The 20188-nt window shown below is 40.0% G+C and overlaps 1 protein-coding gene across 1 annotated transcript; it reads left to right on the forward strand.

The window, feature by feature from the left end:
* The first annotated feature begins 5774 nt into the window (after window positions 1–5774).
* On the forward strand, window positions 5775–16100 carry LOC108673712 (failed axon connections homolog). The gene is made up of 10 exons (XM_047881650.1): window positions 5775–5905; window positions 6445–6560; window positions 6710–7036; window positions 7108–7264; window positions 10870–10932; window positions 13727–13859; window positions 14266–14462; window positions 14648–14853; window positions 15008–15124; window positions 15822–16100. The coding sequence occupies exons 1-10, from the start codon at window positions 5775–5777 to the stop codon at window positions 15905–15907; spliced, it is 1533 nt and encodes a 510-aa protein (XP_047737606.1). The 3' UTR covers window positions 15908–16100.
* The last annotated feature ends 4088 nt before the right edge of the window (window positions 16101–20188 follow it).

A 20188-nucleotide genomic window follows, 5' to 3' on the forward strand; every position in this document is an offset into this window, starting at 1 on the left:
AATTGGTGAAGGTGCGAATTAAATATGCAGGCGATGGTATTTGGTGAACCCAATTTACCGTATTTTAAATAAACATCACCTGCATCGAATTTGGTAAATACAGTTAAAACTTTGAACAAATAATATTGTTGTGATGGTATGGGATTAGCCTAATACTTTGTGAGATCACAATTATCGTTTTTGGAAGTAGTATAAATTAGGAGGTGATTTACATTTTCACACATCGAATCAGAGTAGCAGCCAAAAGCCAAAATTACTTAATAAAAATATCTGCTTCATGAGCAGCGAAAAAAATCGCTTTTAAAATAGTAGGTGTTTGAATTATTGCGTGGGAAGAAAATGGACGAGCTTTGATTACTTTAGTGGTCACTAGCTCCAATTCTGATGGTTGCGACACGCCCGAGCGAAGCCTGTTACCTTCTTTGTACGTCCATCAACTGCTGCCGATCGCGTCGTACAGGACTGAGCGCCGTTACCGTGTTAGTGACTGCGATGCTACGAGCTAACCGACATATACATAACTGAGTTTTGATTCCGCACTCTACACGCACTGAAGCTCACAATTGCCCACAAACCGGCGCCTGTAACTCCTTGCCTCAATTGTTCCTGCATTGGCGCTCAGGCGCCGATTTTACGGGGTTACCTCAGATGTGCAATTAGCCCTCCAATTGGCCGCGATTTTAATGTTGATGAACAAAGTTACTAATTATCTAATTTAATTAATTTTGATCATATTGTATAATAATTAATCACACAGAAAATTAAGATTTAGTTCGTAAAATAAACACACTTATTAAGTTTAATACCATAAGAAAAATATTAAATTGGCTTACTTTAAACAAAATGTTGATAATCAGGGAATGCAGGACCGGGCAACACGTCTCTCTGCTACGTCAATCAATGCACTAACTTATGTGCTATTATTGCCATATGCTGTTGTTCAATATTAAATTTTAATACATAAAATAATGGACGTGTCCTTCTTTTCCTTATGCCCCATTTTACCGCAATTTCTCCTATAATATTGACATGGCCAAATTTGCAAATAAATTTCATAACAAATAATAATAAAAATCTCGAATCATGCAATGAAATTTCAATCTTTGGTTCAGAGCCTATACTCAATGATTGGAAAAATAGAGGTATGTCGCGGGGCCTAAATTTAGGCCTCTTGCAAGTGGGAATTTATCTGAACACTTTTTACATTTTTATAGTGAAAACATTTGAAGTGAACACCAAACATTTGCATCGTGTGGTGGGTGCACATGGTTCGGATTAATCCAAAGGCTCAGTTCCTTCATCTTGAAACATTCCATCTTGTTTACCTAAGTAAATCTCTCAGCGTCTACTTTCACTTAATTTCATATTAAATGATGATAATTTATACAGATGTGCTTCCTGAGCTTTTACTTATAAACAAAAACGGAATGCATGTTAAAATCAAATAATTAACTTTCGTTCATTCTTCGAGAACATTTCCCTGTCAAAATTTTCGTGCTGATTAAGGTCGTTTTAGAGGAACTATATATATTCGGCTTAGGGGTGAATCAGGAGCAAGTCGGCCACGTAGGGTGTTTTGCTTCTATTTACCAGCCTCTTTTGGAAGTCAATTGCCCGGTAGGCCAAATCTGCGTAATATGCTTAAAATGAGCAGCTGGTCAAGCTTCGTCATGATGCCCCTGGTCAAACGCTGATGGCGCTACCGCATGATGGGGCTGGTCAGTCTGAACAAGGTAAACGCACGAACAATCGAAGTTCCCGTCATACGGAGGTATGCGGGTATGTGCATGGGGTTCTACCTCCCGCACCCCCCATCCGGACAGAGCATTAACCGTTGCAGCAATATGAACTTATGAAGGCGCCAGTTTAGATCGAACCGTGAATCGATCAGTACCTAGTGAAGAGTGCTCATTGCTCAATGTACAGGGTGCGGCGCGGGAACTTACTTATTTGAATTGCGCGCCACGTGGCGGCCATTAGTCCTAGGAAGGTGGCGCCATGCGCAATATGGTGCGCGGGCTATGAAGTTTTTCGTCCACTCAGTTCAGTTGCGACCATGCAGTGGTCGAGAGAGGAGCGATAAGTAAACCCAACGAAACTTTAAATGTAGCTCTTTGTAAAAAAGAAAGAATTAAAACGCTATCTTTAATACTTTTTACTTTGTGATTTTTTTAAAAGAGTAAGTTCCCACGCCGCACCCTGTATATCGAAAAGGTACTATTATAGTTTTGTCTCATTCAGAGAGCTTTAAACAATTTGATGCTTTCAGAGAGCTTCAAACAATTTCCTTAAATTATGACGTATTTGACTGGAAAATTTAAATTATGATGTTAGGGACCGCCTTTAAATATAGTAATTTCATAGATGGTTAGGTTACGTGTTTTGTCACTTTGTTTTTGAGTTAACTCTTACATGACCTCTTGTAGACCCGCCTTGTATCTTGTCATTGGTGTGTGATCCACCACAGAGGTTAGTGCTTGTATTGTGTTAATCTTCAGTATTGATATAGTGGTGGCTTTTTTGGTGATATTAAATATTGTTATATTAGTTTATCATTTATGTGTGCTATATTCATTTGTTATGTGTTGCGTTAATTCAAGTCCTTAATTTACATTTATTTGTGTTTTTTCAGCGGGGCTTCGAACTTAGGACGTGATTAGGAATTAGTGGGCACGGGCTAGAAAGACACGCGGTTTATTGTTTTGTAATTTGTCTTCTTGTATTTATCGTTCGTTTATTATTATAGTTCGTTATTTATCAGATTTTATTCATCCCTTTTTATTTGCGATCATTGGCCAAGTGTTCGGGGTCAGAGAATGTTTATTTATTGACTAGTCCCCAACAATGAAGGAAAATTTGTTAAGTTTTTCCCACGAGTATTTTATTAAGATGTAGTTGTATGGTGTATCTTTCACCATCACTTCTTTCAAAACGCAGCAATCATACGATGCAAGTTATTTTTTCGACAATAATAGAAGATTTCATGCGGAATATGCTCTAAATCAGTTGTTATTTGATCAGTTCGTTGCAATAGGTACTTCTCAAGTTCTCGTCGGCAGGCGACATTCATCATGACCACGCATTTGTGTGAAAGATTTTGGCTGCTGTAGAAATTTTCAACTTGGGGCATGTCGACACGAGCATGTTATTTAAGCTGCTCCTGTTCATATGCTTGAGGTTTTAATTTCTATAAATCAACGCGTCAACTGGATTAGTGTAGTCGGAACTCGAAAGCTCACCATTGCCTAGGATTCTAGCGTACCTAACCAACTGACAACACTCGATACTACTGGGCAGTGGGCGGGCCAGCTGAACAAGATGGAACAGGTTGCAGAGCGTATACCGATTAGTCGCAAGTAAGTTAGTTGCTTTTTTTCCGTTCTATCTACTCTATTTTGTTGTATCATCAGGCTTCATTATGGAGTTACATTCAAGTATAAGGATGAATTTGGTTATTTCTGAAGAACTACTAAAAGTACAAATTATACGAAGATGGATTCAGAAAATGTCCATCGAGCAATATTGAATTGGTATTAGACGTTAGAATTTAGAAATGCTTCTATTCTTCATTTTTCAGCAGTTGCAAGCAGTATTTTCAGACCCCGGTAAAATTTTTTGCTAGACGAATGGTTTCTTCAACCAAAGAACTGTTCAGCTTTGTGCATATGTCTGCATGCTTGAGCTTATTGCTCAAGCAAAAGATAGCTTATGAACTATTTACTTTACAAGGAGCCTCTCTGTGAGCAACATATTTGATTTGAGGATTTCCATAACTATCGTTTATTCCGCTATTTATTTGATTGTCTCTCCAGGAATTAGGAGTGCAGTTGATAACTTAGATGCTTGTAAAGAACTATATGTGAAAGTCAATACCAACTGTCATTGCAGCAGCCGACGAAGGATGCAGAAAGATCCTCACTTGCTATGAACTGTGAACAACTGAAAGCTGCAATCAAGTTAGTGCCGTATCTAGATTTTGTTAAGATTAACATGTGCTACTCCCTTCTATTGTGTGATCTTTCGTCAATAAACGCAGAAATTCGAGGCCCTTGCAGAACTGTTTGCTCTATAGAAATTTAATGTGACGAAAGGTAAATGGAATGAAAAGGCAAATAATTAAACGATTATTTTAAGAACAACGTTGTTCATTCAGTAGGATACATGGATTTTAGGAAAAATTGGCTTGACTTGCATTACCTCGAATCGGGGATACCTTTTGATGTATCGATTGAATTTTTTTATCTGCGATTATTGCCCTCTTTCTAACCACGCCATGTCATAAAAGTTACTAGCTGTAAACGTCTTTGCATGAAATTGAGCCTCTGTTAGACTGCTCTGATCTTAAAACTGAGCGAGTAGTGCAATATAGACAGCATATATACATAACGTACAGAGATTGAAATGCCCCCTCCCTTCCCCCCCATAAGGGGGGAAAGGAGGGGGCATTTTTTAAGCATTTTTCATATTCGGCCGTGTCTGTCCCGAACGTATCAGGTACCAAATACGCGCGCCCCACGATCGCCCCAAGCTCGGCGAGTGATTTCACAAGATTCCATTTCGGCGCTTATTTCGTTACGGCAACCGGAACCTAAAGCGGACATAGAGCTTCTAATTTACCCTGCCATAAGAACTTGGGGCGTCCGTGTGCCAGCGGCTGACAGGTCTTCGAATTTCGATAGGGTAGTTAATTTGCGTTGGTGATGATCATTTGGCGCACAAATTAGTTGCTGACCCGACGACCCAGAATCTAATAACGAAATTGCAAGTCTAATCATGAAAATAGTGATGATGAAACAAGTCCCAGGCCTCAAATTAGATGATGCAAATAAAATACGTAGTAATTGATAGCGTATATTTCACAGTAGACGTTTTATTTGTATTACTACCGGTGCATGATTTTTTCCCTGATCGATATAATATTCCAGGCACAATCTGAGTTACACGCATGTTATACCACGTTTCACTCAACTATCACTTTCATTTGAATATACGTAATATACTTTCCGTACCCGATCCTAATCTTTTTTAGACAAATTTAGGTACTCTTAGGAGTTAGGGTAATATTTTCTTTCTGTCTAATTTGAGCGCTACGCTCATATATATTGCAATAGATATATTTGACAGAACTTGCCAACTTTGTAGTCTTGGCAGTGTACCGTTACACCTCATTAATAGTGCAACTGAAATCTTATGTATACTTTTAAAAAATGTAGGAAGAACCTCCTAACATTTAGAAAGATGATACCCCACCAGGTCCACTGGTATGTCACGAGACACTGAGTCACTCTAGTCAGTGAAGAACTGAAAGATGTCGTGAGAAATGCCTTCCTCTGCTTTCTATAAACAAAAACATGGCAATGTTTGTCTACAAAAAGTTAGTATATCTTTGCAACTGTTACTTGGCGGTCACACTGTCAGTTATCACAATTAGTACTAACAAAGTCTATTGCAGAGACTATAGTAGTTCAACTATTATTTTGTATTCATTCTAGATAAGTATATATAAAAAGGCTCAACGTCAAGCGCCACAATAAATCTGAAATAATTCTCGACGGAAATTTCCCGCTGCTCCGTGGCTGCCCATTGAATTCACGAATGCGTAGCTCACGCAATCAAATTGTTTTATCCTTTTTCTGATCGATTGATTGGAATTCGAATTATTGATTATTTAATTATTATCAACAAGATCTCAAAGGATCGTCCGCGCCTCAATTAATTTGTGGACTGCGCCTATGTTCTTCCAGATGACCTGTCATCGTCCAGTGACGAGAGCGATGAACAGCCTCCTGCCAGAGACGTTCAAGTGTCCGAAAAAGCGCAAGAGAGACGAGAGAGAAGGAGGAAGAGGGCCCTTGCAGAAGGTCGACGCATGCGTCGGCCAAAAGGCACCATTTCTCAATTCGCCGTACCACTTTTTAGCACTTCAGGGAATGAGGGAAACAGTTCAGCCTCAACCCCGAGGCTATTAAAAGCCGCCGCCGCCGACGACGGGCTTTAAAAACCTTGACTGCAGAGGATTCGTCTGATTCTGCGAAATCATCGGGAAGAATCAGACGTTACAAGGAAGGAGAGCTGCGTCCGCCACCTGGGACAGTGCACGGAATCCATATTTTCAAAAATGTAGCTGCGAGAGACCAGAAGCTTGGCAAAGTGAATCCAGCTCCATGCAAGGCCAACCCTGTCCTTGCGGAGACCAATGACGCAGAGTTGGAGAAGTTGCTGGTTGATGCTACCTCGATGCTACACCGAACCGAGGAGTATCTTTTGAAGATACGGACAAGAACGACCATTAATGAGGCCTTTGCAGCGGCGAGGTTTGTAGGAGTTTTCTCACAGGGAATCCTAATATGAATGTTCAATTGTTCTTGCCTTATAACATTGGAAATAATGAAATTTTTCTTGACTTATACGATTATTATATGCTCTCGTGTCTTCTCTTGGCAGGGAGAACGTAGAAGGCGATGCATCGGAAGACTATCCTGCGAGTGCTGTATCTGGGCCGTGTGCTGTAAACCCTATGAAGGCAATGTTCAAGCGCACGCCGATAAGTCTATCTGATTGTAATCAGGAAGATTGTCTAATTCCATCATGCAATGGCAGGGCTGTCGTCAAACATATGCGTCGGCATTATTAGTCGGCACATAACTTCTTACCTGATCATGCCATCAAAATGCAAAGCTACCACCGTAATCTCATTGATTCGTGCCAGATGTTGATTTACAGCCTGCAAGCCAGGCCTTGAGCGAGGCATTGTTGCCGTTGTCTATTGTTAACGTTATTGTTGACGGCCTTGGCAGGGGTAGTGTTCTAAAGGATCAGACTAATAGGATTCTCTCAGGACTAGTAAAGCCTGGACATGATGGAGCAGCAACGAGCAGCACTGCTAGATCCAGTGCAGAGATAGACTTGTCGACTTGCCCCCCGTCTCAACCAGAACCACAACCTCTGCAGCCTCAACAGTCTGAAGATGAAGATCTGGAGGAATACGATAGGTTCAGGTACAAGCACCTTCGCAAGGGCGAAAAGCCTAAGTTGCGTTACCTTACCCTCTGCCCTAGTAGCCATAAGCCTTTGACTACTGACTAAAAACTCATCTCCTGAACACAGAGGATCTCAGCGATGAAGCCGTGGAGTCTGCTTACGAATGTGCTCGAGTCCACGAGGAGCTCGTGTGGCTAAATGATATTCCAACAATGGGAAAGGCTGTCGCGAAAATCACTCCTCCAGAGAAGGTGAAGGAATTACGTCTAAAATTCACAAAAGGGCATGTCTCCCTCCTCGACATTAAGATGATTCCTACAAAAGTGATTATGCTGTCGCCAAAACCAGGCCGCTAGCTATTTGAGAAGCGAATTGGACCACCGCTGGTGAATCAAGTTATCTTCCATTACGAAGATATACGCTTCCTTATATACGCTTCCGAAGCTTGCTTCGACGATTCCTTGTCGGACGACGAATGTCCTCCCCTCGACCAGAGAGTCGTGTATGGCTTCATACTGTCTATTAAACATCCCAAAGAGCAAGCGAGAAAATTAGTCTACCAACGGCTGGGGAAATCCTTAGCAACGTACAAGCGACTTTTATAGTGAAATTACCAAGCATTACAATACGTTTCGTTTTCAATCTCCATATATAGAAACAATTGACAGCCCTTGTACAATCGCTTCAGTTTGAACATTTGATTCCAGACAACCGCAAGATGGCAAAGCCTTCTACATTATTACTGCTAATGACACCGAAGCGTTACCATCTCTTCACCGCGCCTAATGTGCCTGTCTTCGGTGCATGGGTCGCGGTGTACGAGCCTCAAGCAGCAGGCGAAATTCATGGGATCCCGGTAATATCGACAGTCACATCGCTTGTGCCTATAAAGCTATCCCCGGATACCTCTAAGATAAAGTTGAGAACAGCGGTCGGCAACGTGACAGCATACGAATCGGTACAAACCTTCCTTCTAGAGGTGCCGGCTGGTCGCGTCCGACTGGAAGCCTCGGGTTTGTCGCCGGCTTGCTCAGCGATAATGTGCGATAGTGCGCACAGAACGACGCTTGACAAAGTCAGATGTCCTACCATGGCTGGAGGACGTTAGGGGAACAAAGCAATAACCTGCACGGTTTCAATACGAAAACATGGCATAAACCGTGCACCGTAGTGTAGCGAAATCCTAGCCAAGCTGATTATTTTTTAAGACGACCCTGCAGGGTAATTTCTTACGACACTTTTTACTTGGATGAAGTAAGATAAGAAGCTCGCAATTCTCGCATATCACGAATGAACATATAAATGCATAATTTAAATTCTTGCAGACAGGGCAAGAAATATTTTTTAAAGAAATCTCATTTTTGAAATAATATTTTTAGTCTGCAGATGTGGATCAAGACTCCTATCGGGAAGGTGTGAAGAAAATATTGCAGAAACTGAATGAAAAAGGCGTCCATTTCATCGTTGCTGGTTGGTTGGTCGATTGATTTTCAAGACGCCAGGTCACAATGAAGCCGCTGCCCATAAGCGCAACATTCACATCTCGGTGCTGCGACCTAAGAAAATGCCAAGATCAATAGAGCTCCTTAATTTTCCACCTAACGCCCAGCAAAATCCCGTCGCAACTGCAAGCGCTGCTGTGCCGCAAATTACAATGGCTCGTTTTATGACAGGAAACCGGCAGGACTCTTCGGATGAAGAATTTCAAACGGGAATTGATCTACACAGAGACTTCGACGGGACCTCCGCAGGATCATCTCGCTACACTGCGCAGAAAGAAGTTCCCGTTGCACGGCCAACGATAAGAAGCCCCGTACGCAGACTGTAGAAGACCTAGACGAGATTAATTTGACAGATCAATGCGAAATAACCGTAGGAGAACAGGAAGATGAAATTTCTTAATAATATTCAATTTCATCACCTTGCCCGATTATTTTTGTAGTATCCTTACCCAATTTTACATACCAGTTTTATTAGTTTTTCGAAAACTTAAATATATAAACTCCTAAATTAAGAGTAGATACCGGCTGCAGTATTTCACAACCTTTTTTAAACTGTCATTGGTCTGGATGGCAATTGTTGTCCGAGGGCAATTTCCAGGTAAATTACGCAACCTCCAAGATGCATGCCAATGCATGAATGTCGATGATGACTGAATATCCCGATACAGACACTAGATTTCGCAACCATATGTAGTTCATTGGTTGGACAACTACCTAAATTTAAATCGAAACCCTTATCGGTGAAAACTAGCACCATCCTCGCACATATCATGCTAAACGAAACTACGTGGCCGTGTTCATCAAAACGTGCAGAGAACATTAGTTGATGAATATCCCAGGATCTATCGTCAGTCCACTGCTTCGGAACATCGACCCTGCATCTCACCTACAAAATGACGTCTTTCTAGGCATCATCCTTAAGTTCAAGTTATTTCATAGTTCATGGGCAAGATATATGTACACAGTGCGCACCAACCAGCTCGACAACCGCTATGTGAACAATTTCAATTCGCTCAAATACCATGGACCGCAGATTATGGCTATACAATTTTTATTGTAGCGAGAAAACTACGCTCCATACACAAAGTTTCGGGGTCTCTGCAAGCGGGCCCTAACGTACGATGAATCAAACTGGATCAGATAACTTTCACAGGACTTAAGGTTTACTTAAATTTCATGGACAACCCGCATCCACGACATAGGGCTATCACTAATAGCATTTAGGCTTACGAATACAGACATTGTATGGACATTAAATACAGATCTTTGCAATCTGTATAAAGTGTGGTAGGTCAGGCAAAGGTAGGCTGCCTAATCGCAATGAGCTGCTTCCCATGAAAACTACCTACGCCTACTTTTTTTCTTCGGTCTCCGTTAGAGAGGTGCGGCGGCTGAAGAAAACTAATAGCGCGGCCAAGGCTGGCCCGCTACATTATGAACCTCACGTAACGCGTAATAAAATCTCTACGGTAGAGGATGCAATGAACAGATCTGCTAAGTGAACGAAGTTGAATTGCAATGCTGACATGAATGACGCGAAATGAAACGTAAACTAAGTTATACATTGAAGCATTACAAATGTACACTGAAATAAAAACATTTGAACACATTCTCAACAAAGGACTGGGATCAGTTGTTACTATGAAAAGGCTTAGCCTAATGAACTAGTAGTAATTAACGTTGATTTTGCAACAGGTCCTAGATACTAAGATATTATAAAAATTGATATGAAGGTTGTTGTAATATGAAAAACGATTTAAATGTAGCACAGAAACACACGACACTAAATTGCAGCTCGTCGACTTAGACTAACCCAGACTTAACCCATGTTTAAAAGAACAGATGAGAGAACATAATCTCATCCATTGTCAGCGATTTAATGAATCCGTTAGCATATGGTAAAACGCACATTGAAAATACATAGAAAAATCAGCGAAATGGCGAATTCTGGACACTTATCATGACATTAGTCCAATTACATGACTTTGTAGTGAACTTAGTAAACGGATGTGTGTGATTTGAGAAAAATTTCGTATACATGTTTGTGTTTCTCAGACAATTTGCTTGGTCGTAACCTTATTCAATCAGCTGAATAATCAAGAATTTTTTTGACGTCAGCGTGATATCGCTATTGATTCTTACTATGATATCTTCAGAAAATAATTTCATGCGATTGTTTGATGCTTCATCGAAATAAGGTCTGAAGAAATCATTTATGACGGGACTGCAACTATGGCCTTGAGCTTTTCGCTATCAACTTCATCTGACGCGACCTTGTAACATTGTTGTTGCCGGAGCCGCGTGGTGAGAGAATATATCTTCATTGTCGGCAAACCGTAGCTCATGCCGTGAGTAGCTAGCCAGTTGCTGGCCGAAGGTTCTGAAGTGCGTATCAAGTTGCCAGTGTTTACATTATCACAGTTTGCATCTTCGGCGTTGGCGAAGAAAGGTGAAAAACTATGAAAACGTTTTATTTTTTTTTTGCAATTCTGTTGCCCTATAGTCGTTCATGAGTCGGGTACTCGGGGAGAATTATTAGGGTTTAGTGCAACAATCCGGCGGTAGACTTGTCTTGAAGGTTACTGCTGAAGCTTATCAAACTTCAACGTAATCATATCATTCGAATATTGTAGCCTACCATCAATACCTATAACTTCGTCACCTAAGTCACCGGCTACTAACAGAAACAATCTATTTTATAAACAAAATTGGACCAAATATTTCCAGCGCGATCAAAAATGTAAAAAAAATCATGTGGCTGCTATAGAACCCTGCAAATCGCGCATGGTTGAACTAATACTAATGAATACTAATAATAATGAATGTATGGTTCAACCATGAAATCTTAGTTCTAACTAATACCTATTGTACGGTTTTTGGAGATAAGCGGCGACATGTCTAAAGTTTCTGCTAAGTGGCGACGGGGGACCTATGTGTCATTGATGGTAGTTTGAGCGCTTGAAATTATATATTTACCCTCGACACTGTAGTGTCATTATTCAGCAAGGCTTTGCAGAATGCAGAGCATGCTTTCAGCACCAATCTTTATCTCCATGTTGGATCCAATACATCAGTTACCATGCACTAAGAGCATATGCCCGTTGTTTGAACAGTAATGATTGCTTTAGACCTGGCTTGATAAAACGTTCTAAATTTAGAATTGATTGGTATCCATTACCAAATTATTGTACACCACCAATGTTAAATTAAGTAACGATAACGGAAACCCATATAACTATTCATTATGTCGTCAAAATTTTCCTTTATTTCGCGCTGAATTAACTTTATATCACCGCCCGCTGGTAAAATGCTGGTCGAGACTACATTATTATAAGTGCATATAATACTTTTGCTGTGTATTTAGCGCGCAACTACACAAGATAAAGCCGTAGAGAAGAAGGCTTTGGATGGATTTCATTTGCTTTTAGATCATATTTTCATGTAATCTGTTTAGGTCCAGCTAGTCTCATTTGAACATGCTTGTCAGACGTCAGTTTTGATCGTTGAATGACTTCACTCTACGGCTAAACCGCATTGAAAAATCGCATTCATTCCTTTGATTGCATCTTACGATAGTATTAAAGAAACGTCACTGTATTTTACCACGTTTTTCTTAGCTCGCTTTCGTGTCTGTGATGATCAAATCTTGCAATCGATATTTCACCAACTTTCCCATTAACTAGCGCTCGGAAACTTTTAGGGAAGCTCAGCTCCCGATAACAATACAATAATCAATGATTTGTTGCACGTTTCCAGGCGTATAAACTCTAAAGGAACTCAGAAGCAGGGGTTGGAACCTTTAATGCACGTCATCCTCGAGAGGATATTCGTGTTTAGACTGCGTATATCGATGATACGCTTCGTATCATCGATACGTACATCAAGTCAAGTAAATTGGCTCGCAACAACGTGTTTCGTGTGTAGCAACGACAAAAGACCAAGAGAATGAAAGCAAACAGAGATCAGTAGCTGCCGAAAAATTATTTTCTACTTATGAGTCCACATGAAAAACGTGGTCTTTAAAATTTTTTTTTATACATTTTATTATTGCAATCTAGTATATTGCGAATGTATGAATGAATGTTGAACAGAAGAAGATGCACCAAAAGTCAGCAGCTGTGAAGCTCTTCTGAATATATATGAGTATTGTGCGAGCAGAGCGTTGGCCGCCATATTTTTCAGCCACACCTTCTTCAAGGGAGGCGGGTGTAGCTTGGCGTACCGAAACAATTAATTAGTAAAAATATTTCAATCCTTCCTGCACAAATAATAATTTCTGCAGAGTTGAAGCGTTAGCCTAACTTGCTAGGTCTAGGTTATTGAGGTAATGAAAAGACGTATACATGCTTTTGATTCACCCTTCAATCAAGGGGCAGGGTGGCCTAGGTATGTGGTTACAGTTTGTAGTAGAAAGCAAGATATAGGAGCAGAGAGGTGCGGGTTCGATCCCAGCTCTGGGCGCCAGTTTCTGGTCAGATTCGGCTAGAAGGCAAGACGGTTAGCAGGGCAAAATTGGAAGAGTGAGTTGCGTGCTCGAGAGCACAACATGCTGTGAATGTTCTGCGATGTTGAAATTCGGCGACAGGCTTACGGCCCAATCAACACTGAAACCGCTTTTATTATTCAGTTGCGCGTCCGATGGTTACGCTCTGCAGCGCTTTCGTACCTCTAGCGCCCACATTATACTTTTCACTTTCAAGTGAACGTGACAAATTGTTTTGATAATATACATTTTTGTATTGATAGTTCTTTCCCTGTAATGTTCATCGATGAACCAAGTTTGAAGCAAGCGTGTGAGGAATGCAAATAAGAGCACGCCAAGCTAGCCTACAAACAACGCGAATCCCTCGGAGCTCTGGGCCTATACTTTAAAAAAAATTAGAGAGATCGTAAGTTCATCAGCCAATTATTGACGGCCTTTCAAGCAAATTCCACCAATCATTGACAAGAAAATAGAGCGTAAGTACTTACGTTCACTTAGCGAGTCTTGAAAGTATGGCCCCTGCAAGAGTGTACGAGGTTCACGCAGCGATGAGATAATGTCCCCACAGAGAGTTGAGACAATGTCCCCACAGAGAGTTGAGACAATGTCCCCACAGAGAGTTGAGACACTGTCCCCACAGAGAGTTGAGACAATGTCCCCACAGAGAGTTGAGACAATGTCCCCACAGAGAGTTGAGACAATGTCCCCACAGAGAGTGGTGACAATGTCCCCACAAAGCGATGAGAAAGTGTCCCAACAGGGCGGTCTGGGAGTCGCAGGGCCCCAATGTTGTGGTACACCACACGATCCTGCCTGGCGAAGTCTGCCCCAGCCTCACGCCGTTCGCTGTGAAGCTCGAGTCTTTCTTCAGACTCGCAAAAATTGACTACAAGGTCAGCGAAAATTCATGTACTGTCTTTTACTACTTTAAATACCGAACGAATCTTCATTTACCGTCTTTTACTACTTTAAATAGCTAGTTATATTTATTGTTTGCTGATGTGGTTTTTCCGACATCTATTTTAATCTACTTGACTACATATCAATCGGTGGTAGTTTAATTCATTCGAACATTAAGGCTGAAAATTAGACCTAACGTTTGTCCTATGGATTATTTAGGAATTATGAATAAAATAAAAATAAAATAAAATAATGAAAATTCAATATGAAAAGTGTGCTTCTAGTATCTAGTAGTATTATTTCATGAAATTGTTTGATATTATTACCTGTCCCCCAGAGGTTGACAACCCATCTAAATCAAAATTATTGAAACATTTTACAATTCTTAATTTTGTTCAGAATGACTATGAGGAGCCCATGGGCCCCAAGAACAAAGTTCCGTGGATCACCATCAACGGGGAAGATATTTCGGACTCTGAGATCATTATTGACAGGTTGCAACAAATGTTCAACATACATCCGGACGCCAGCGTGCCTCTTGAAGAGAACGCCGTTGCGACTGCCATGAGGATCATGATGGAGGAGCACTTTTACTGGTCAGAAATTATTTGTTGACGTGTTCTGTTGCTTTACGTTTTTGTTAGATTTATTTGAACTATTCAAGGTTAATTTTAAATATGAGAACAATTTAAATCTTTATAACCTTATTGAACTCGAAATATAGATAAAGATCTTGGCTGTGAATATGTCATGAGCTCGTTAGAAAGATGCCGCTGTACAGGGGTCTGGTCTCATGGCGATACGATGAAGATGCGATGAACGGTCTGTTCAAAGTATTCAAACTGCCGCTATTGCAGCGACATCTGATCAAATCATACCGAGGTAGAGTGCAACGAATGCTCTACAATCAAGGCACTGGACGGCACTCGTTTGAAGAGGTGCACTCGTTCATGAAGAAAGATCTGGAGGCGCTATCTGTATACATCGGTAAGCCACTTCTTGATTTGCGTCCAAATTACAGATACTAAATCTTAACTTCGATCAATTTATTGAGTAGCCACTAACTTGATTTTTTTTTTCATAAGTAGAGTTAATGGTAATTGTCGTTATGCCATGCCATCATCTAAGGTTTCTCCTGCAGGAGATAAAAAGTTCTTCCATGGCGATGACATTCACGTGGTGGACTGCGCCATTTTTGGAGCTCTCACTCAGATCGTCTACAACAGTCCCGGCAGTCCCTACACAAGATTACTTAAAGGTAACTCTTCTATTTATTATTCTAGAAATGAACATTAAAAACAAATTGCTCATTGTTTTTATTGTCGATTCGACTTCTCGTGGGAGTTCGTTCTTGGGTCACATTTTCTCATTTACAATTCTTCGCTTATTGAGCTCCTGAATCATTGACTTCCGTTCAGACATTGACTCGTGTCTCTGAAGTGTTCGACGAGACAAACCTCGACTGGAACCACATCTTGTATTGACTATATTACTGGTCCGTGGAATGTATGCACGAGTTATTTTTGTTATGTAATTAATAATGTTTTAAATATTAGTACCATCGTCCAATTCCCAAGTTCAGGCGATTTTAAGTTATCTCAGTTATTCCGCACAGAGCAAGAATTTATTATCACGGTTTAACTTTTTATGACCAGGCTCTCTATATTGTCGAGAAGAAATACAATTGACATCAAGGCTTTGAAAACGATCTTCTGAAAACAGAAAATTTAATAGCGAAATAATTAGGCTGGTTTTGGTAGAAAATGTCAGCCCTTCTTCGCGGATGTAAACAATCTAAGGTTGAATTTGTTAAGTACTCTGCTGCATCGGATTCGTACACTCTACACATAGGTGTTGTCGTAAGTCCCTGAAAGGATTCTCGGTAAGTTCTATGCGTCTTAGAACTTGTTGATCCTTTACCAGTAATGTAATGTACTGTTCATGTCGGCCCACAGATAAATACTCCAACCTTCTGGCCTACACGGAGCGCGTCAAGCAGCGTCTCTGGCCGGACTGGGACGAATATCTTGTAAAGAAATGAAGTCTTGTTCATATTTACAGCAAAATAAGAGGGGTAATCGAGATAAATTGTATGATTTGAAGTTCATTTGGTGAACACAAGTCAATGAAGGCGAGCTATAGATCCTGATCCCCGCAGTTTTTTCTACAATAACAAGCCAAATTTTTATTTCCTAAAGTAGTTTTGATCGAATAATAAATGACAACATATAAACGAGCAGTGTATCACTCAAGAGAGCGTTCAGTAGAAGATCAACTTGGTCAACAATTTAACACCTGCTTCTCCTGAAAGATTAAATTGGCAATCGCAAGTCAGGCTCTTAACGTCTCACTTGATGATAATGTAGTTAATAATCATAATCACTTGTAATTCGCTAGCTCGACTTGCGGCGCCGTGGAAACTCGGAGAGGACCTGTTAAAATTAACACGAATAACTTTAATAGGTCTCGATTTAATGAACAAAAATAAATTCGAAGCATTCACTGGCATTCAGTGCTTATAAAACGGTATTCTTGAACTGACACCGTGAATAAAAGTGCAAGTATAGCTTAATTTGTACATACCATTTCAAAAAATATCTTGATTAAGCTGCCACGATGAGAGGAGGACGAGGAAGGGGGTTGGTTTTCTCTACTACTTGTTCAGATTTTACAGCAACCTTCCCTAATTAAATAATTTTCACGTATTATGGGGTTGGAATAAAGGCTGTGAAGCTCAGCGATTTTATTGGGGTTTGAAAAACGCTGACGCTGACCAACACCTGTCAGCGTTGGAAGGTTGTTGGAATAAACATGACATGAACACAATAGAATAACAAGATCAAAAGAATTAAGAAAATACACATGGTGATATAGGTAGTGTTGACAGTTACACTGAAATATTTTATTGAATTAAAAGAATTGAATTCTAGTGAAGAACTTACCATCTTATTCTTAGCAGATGTTCACCCCACGACGTCGTCCAGAAAATGACGCTAACTCGCGATTGGCTAATTTTTACCCGCTGGCGCAGGCCAAAACGAATTTACAATATATGATGGTACGATTTAAAAATAAAATAACTTCGTGTTTTACTGAATTTTTTCATTTAGAAATTACACGAGTGTTGTTCGTGCTCAGGTATTGACTAGATTTTAATGACCGAAAATTTCATAATTATTTAGTAGCCAAATGATGAATTACGAAATAAGGAATCGAGTTCAAGATAATTGAGTTATATATAGTTACAGAAGTTGATAATCACGAATTTGATGGTTTAAAACATTAATCACGACATGGTCAAGAAATGATAGCGCGAGTTATGCATGAATACGAGTCACTACAAGGATGATAAGAGTAAGGAGGATGATAAGCAGAGAGGAGAAAGATAAGCGGAGAGGAGGATGATAAGCAGAGAGGAGGATAATAAGAGTGAGGTCTTGAGGAGTGGAGGGTTGAGAGAGGGGAGGGTGGGAAGACCAAGGTGACCGTGCCGAATGTTCTTAGTACACTGTTTCTGTTTTTCTTTTATGATGTTGATATGCAGAAGGGAATGTTTTAGTCTTTTAAGATTGTTTGAATACTTGTTAATTGAGCTTTGTTAACTGTCGAGTATGAAGTGAATTTTTAATTTTTTGTCGCCATTAAAAGAGCTTCTATGCAGCGTGAATGACCGATTTAAAGGTCTTAACTGGAGGTCAGCGAGCACCCGATTCCAACTCCATGAATTGTCGCGCTCATTGACCTAGCAGGGAAATCCGCCCATTGCTAGTTAGGGGAAAATCTTTCCATCATCACTTCATGGCAATGACTTCATCCCTAGGCGAAGTGAAATCATGACTTTTTTCAGATTTCTACGTCAATTACTTTTTGTTAATGCCACAAAATACTGAAACTTGACCTGACTAGGACCTAACCTGCGAGGTGAACGTGTAGTTAGGTTTTCCGCGATAATAAAAAAGTAATGAATGTAAAAATTTGAAAAAATTCCGTCCAAATTTGAATAAAATCCGTTCATTATTGACGGATTTATGAGTGCCTGAGTTGAAACCGAAGTTAGGTTTTGCATTCGAGTTCGCTGAAGTGTCGATTCGGTATAAAACTTCTGGTAAAATTAGTTGAGGTAATGTTTTCAGCAACAGTCGTCCAATTGGTTTCTAAAATGTATAGAGTTTTACGATGAATGTTTTTAAAAAAATCATTCATATAAATTATTAACTATATTCTATCCGCAAAACCGACATTTTTCATATTATTTGAATCTCTTGACTCAATTGGCATCTTCGAATGAAAAAGCTTGATTCGAATCGGCGTAGGGGAGGGTTGGGTGATGTTGACAATCAAGACAGGACGACGCCTTGACAGCAATTGTTGAATGTTGTAGTGCCAGTAGTGGTATTACTGGCATAGTTTGGTAGGTATGCAAATATTTTATTAGAGAAGAGAATATATATCTTTTGTTGCTAGCTTTTTTTATTTGCTTGGTTAAGGAAGGTTAAAGTATATTTGGAAATTTTAGAAAGGAAGCCCAAATATAAATTTATTCAAAATACAACAAAGAGTGAAAAAACTAACAGGTGAATTTGTCCCTTCACTCTCTTGTGAAATGTAAAGAAACAGTAATTGATGTCCATAATATGATAGTTGATTGTCCTAAATTGTCCCCAACCTCAGTACTAAATTGAAAATAAGTCATGTTCCACAATCCACATGGCCTGCACATGTCTATTGCCTAGGCCTACCTAAATAATAAAATGGTTGTGCAGCTTGTAAGTTGTACAGTTGTACTGTGTTTGGCAAGTGAAGTTGGCAAGCCAAATGGCGAGGTTCATAAATTCAATTAATTCATATTCCATATTTTAGCTCATAACCATAGTGGCAAAGCAGAGTTTTTTTATACTCTGCCTCAAGTTCACTTTTAAGTCTTATAAGTAGACCAGTAAAGTATCATGGATACCAGCATTATCATACATAAGATATTGGTTTAAATCTTGAGTACATGAGGAAATTAAAAATTGAACTGATTCTAAAGAATCTCTGGTTTGCCACTATGCTCATAACATAAGGATCTCGCATAAAATAATTTTCTTAGGGTAAACGCGGTATATTCCGACACTTTGAGGACGCATCGAGAAATGAAAAACGATAAAAAAAACCGTATTCATTACGTAAGTTCTGTTGCCTTCACATGACTCTCAAAACACTTCACTACGCGTCAGCAACGATGAAACGTCACAAAATGTTGCCAAATATTTTCCCGCTAGATGGCCAAGACCTAGTGTTTTTGCAGTATTTCGACACGCAAATGTATGCCGTCACCATTTCAACCATCAATTAACGCATGGAACTAAAACAAAGCTTAATATAAAGGAAAAACTAGAGAAGTGACGGAATTACCTACGATGTCGGAATATACCGCGTTTACCCTATGCATTATAATAATTTAGGTATGCACTATAGAATTCATATTTCATAATAGCACTAGTGGCAAAGCAGAGAGTTTTTTAGACTCTCCCTCAAGTTCATTTTTGAGTCATCTGAGTAGACAAGCAAAGTATATCATGGATACCAGCATTATCATACATAAGAAATTGGTTTAAATCTTGAGTAAATAAGGAAATTAAAAATAAACTGATTCCTAAAAATCTCTGGTTTGTCACTAAAACTCACTATGATTGTAGCAGAACAGCCACACTCAGCTGACTCAGGATGATGTATGTTTTCAGGGAATTTTCCCAAGCATTTTGACTTTTTTTAAGCCATTGCTGCGCACGTGTTTGCGCAATCCCGGTCATCAATTCTATGTCGCGCTGCCGCCAATGCCACGCAAGCATAGTGGCAAACATGGTGGTTTTTTAGCAAATCCTTGGGCATTTAGCCCCAGCAGACTCCAGCAGGCACTCCGCAGGCACAGTGGCGCTCCGAAGCAGAAAAAACCTAGATCCAGGTTTCTTGCTTCCCACTCGGTTTCTAGGTTTTTCATTAACAAACTGATCCTAATCTAATTTTTTTCAGAATGGTGCGCTGAAAGCAGAAATCAGTCAACAGTTACCATGGTCAGGAAGATGTGCCTGGTGCGTGGGAATTTATATTGTCATTTTAACGACCTGCGCGGTGCGCCGTACTATGCCGGTAAAAAAAATGCGCCGTGCGCCGACAGCGCCGTACTTTTAGAAAGCTAAAATAGTTTAAATATGGACGCGCGGCAATGCAAATTACGTAATCACACTGACCGTACACACAAACATGTATCCGCACTGTGTTGTGGTTGGATACAAGTTAACTAGATTGCTAATGCGTCAACTCAGGACGCAAGCACAGTAGT

The sequence above is a fragment of the Hyalella azteca genome, unplaced genomic scaffold (genome assembly GCF_000764305.2).
Source record: "Hyalella azteca isolate HAZT.00-mixed unplaced genomic scaffold, Hazt_2.0.2 contig8457, whole genome shotgun sequence".
In the NCBI taxonomy this organism is placed as follows: domain Eukaryota; kingdom Metazoa; phylum Arthropoda; class Malacostraca; order Amphipoda; family Hyalellidae; genus Hyalella; species Hyalella azteca.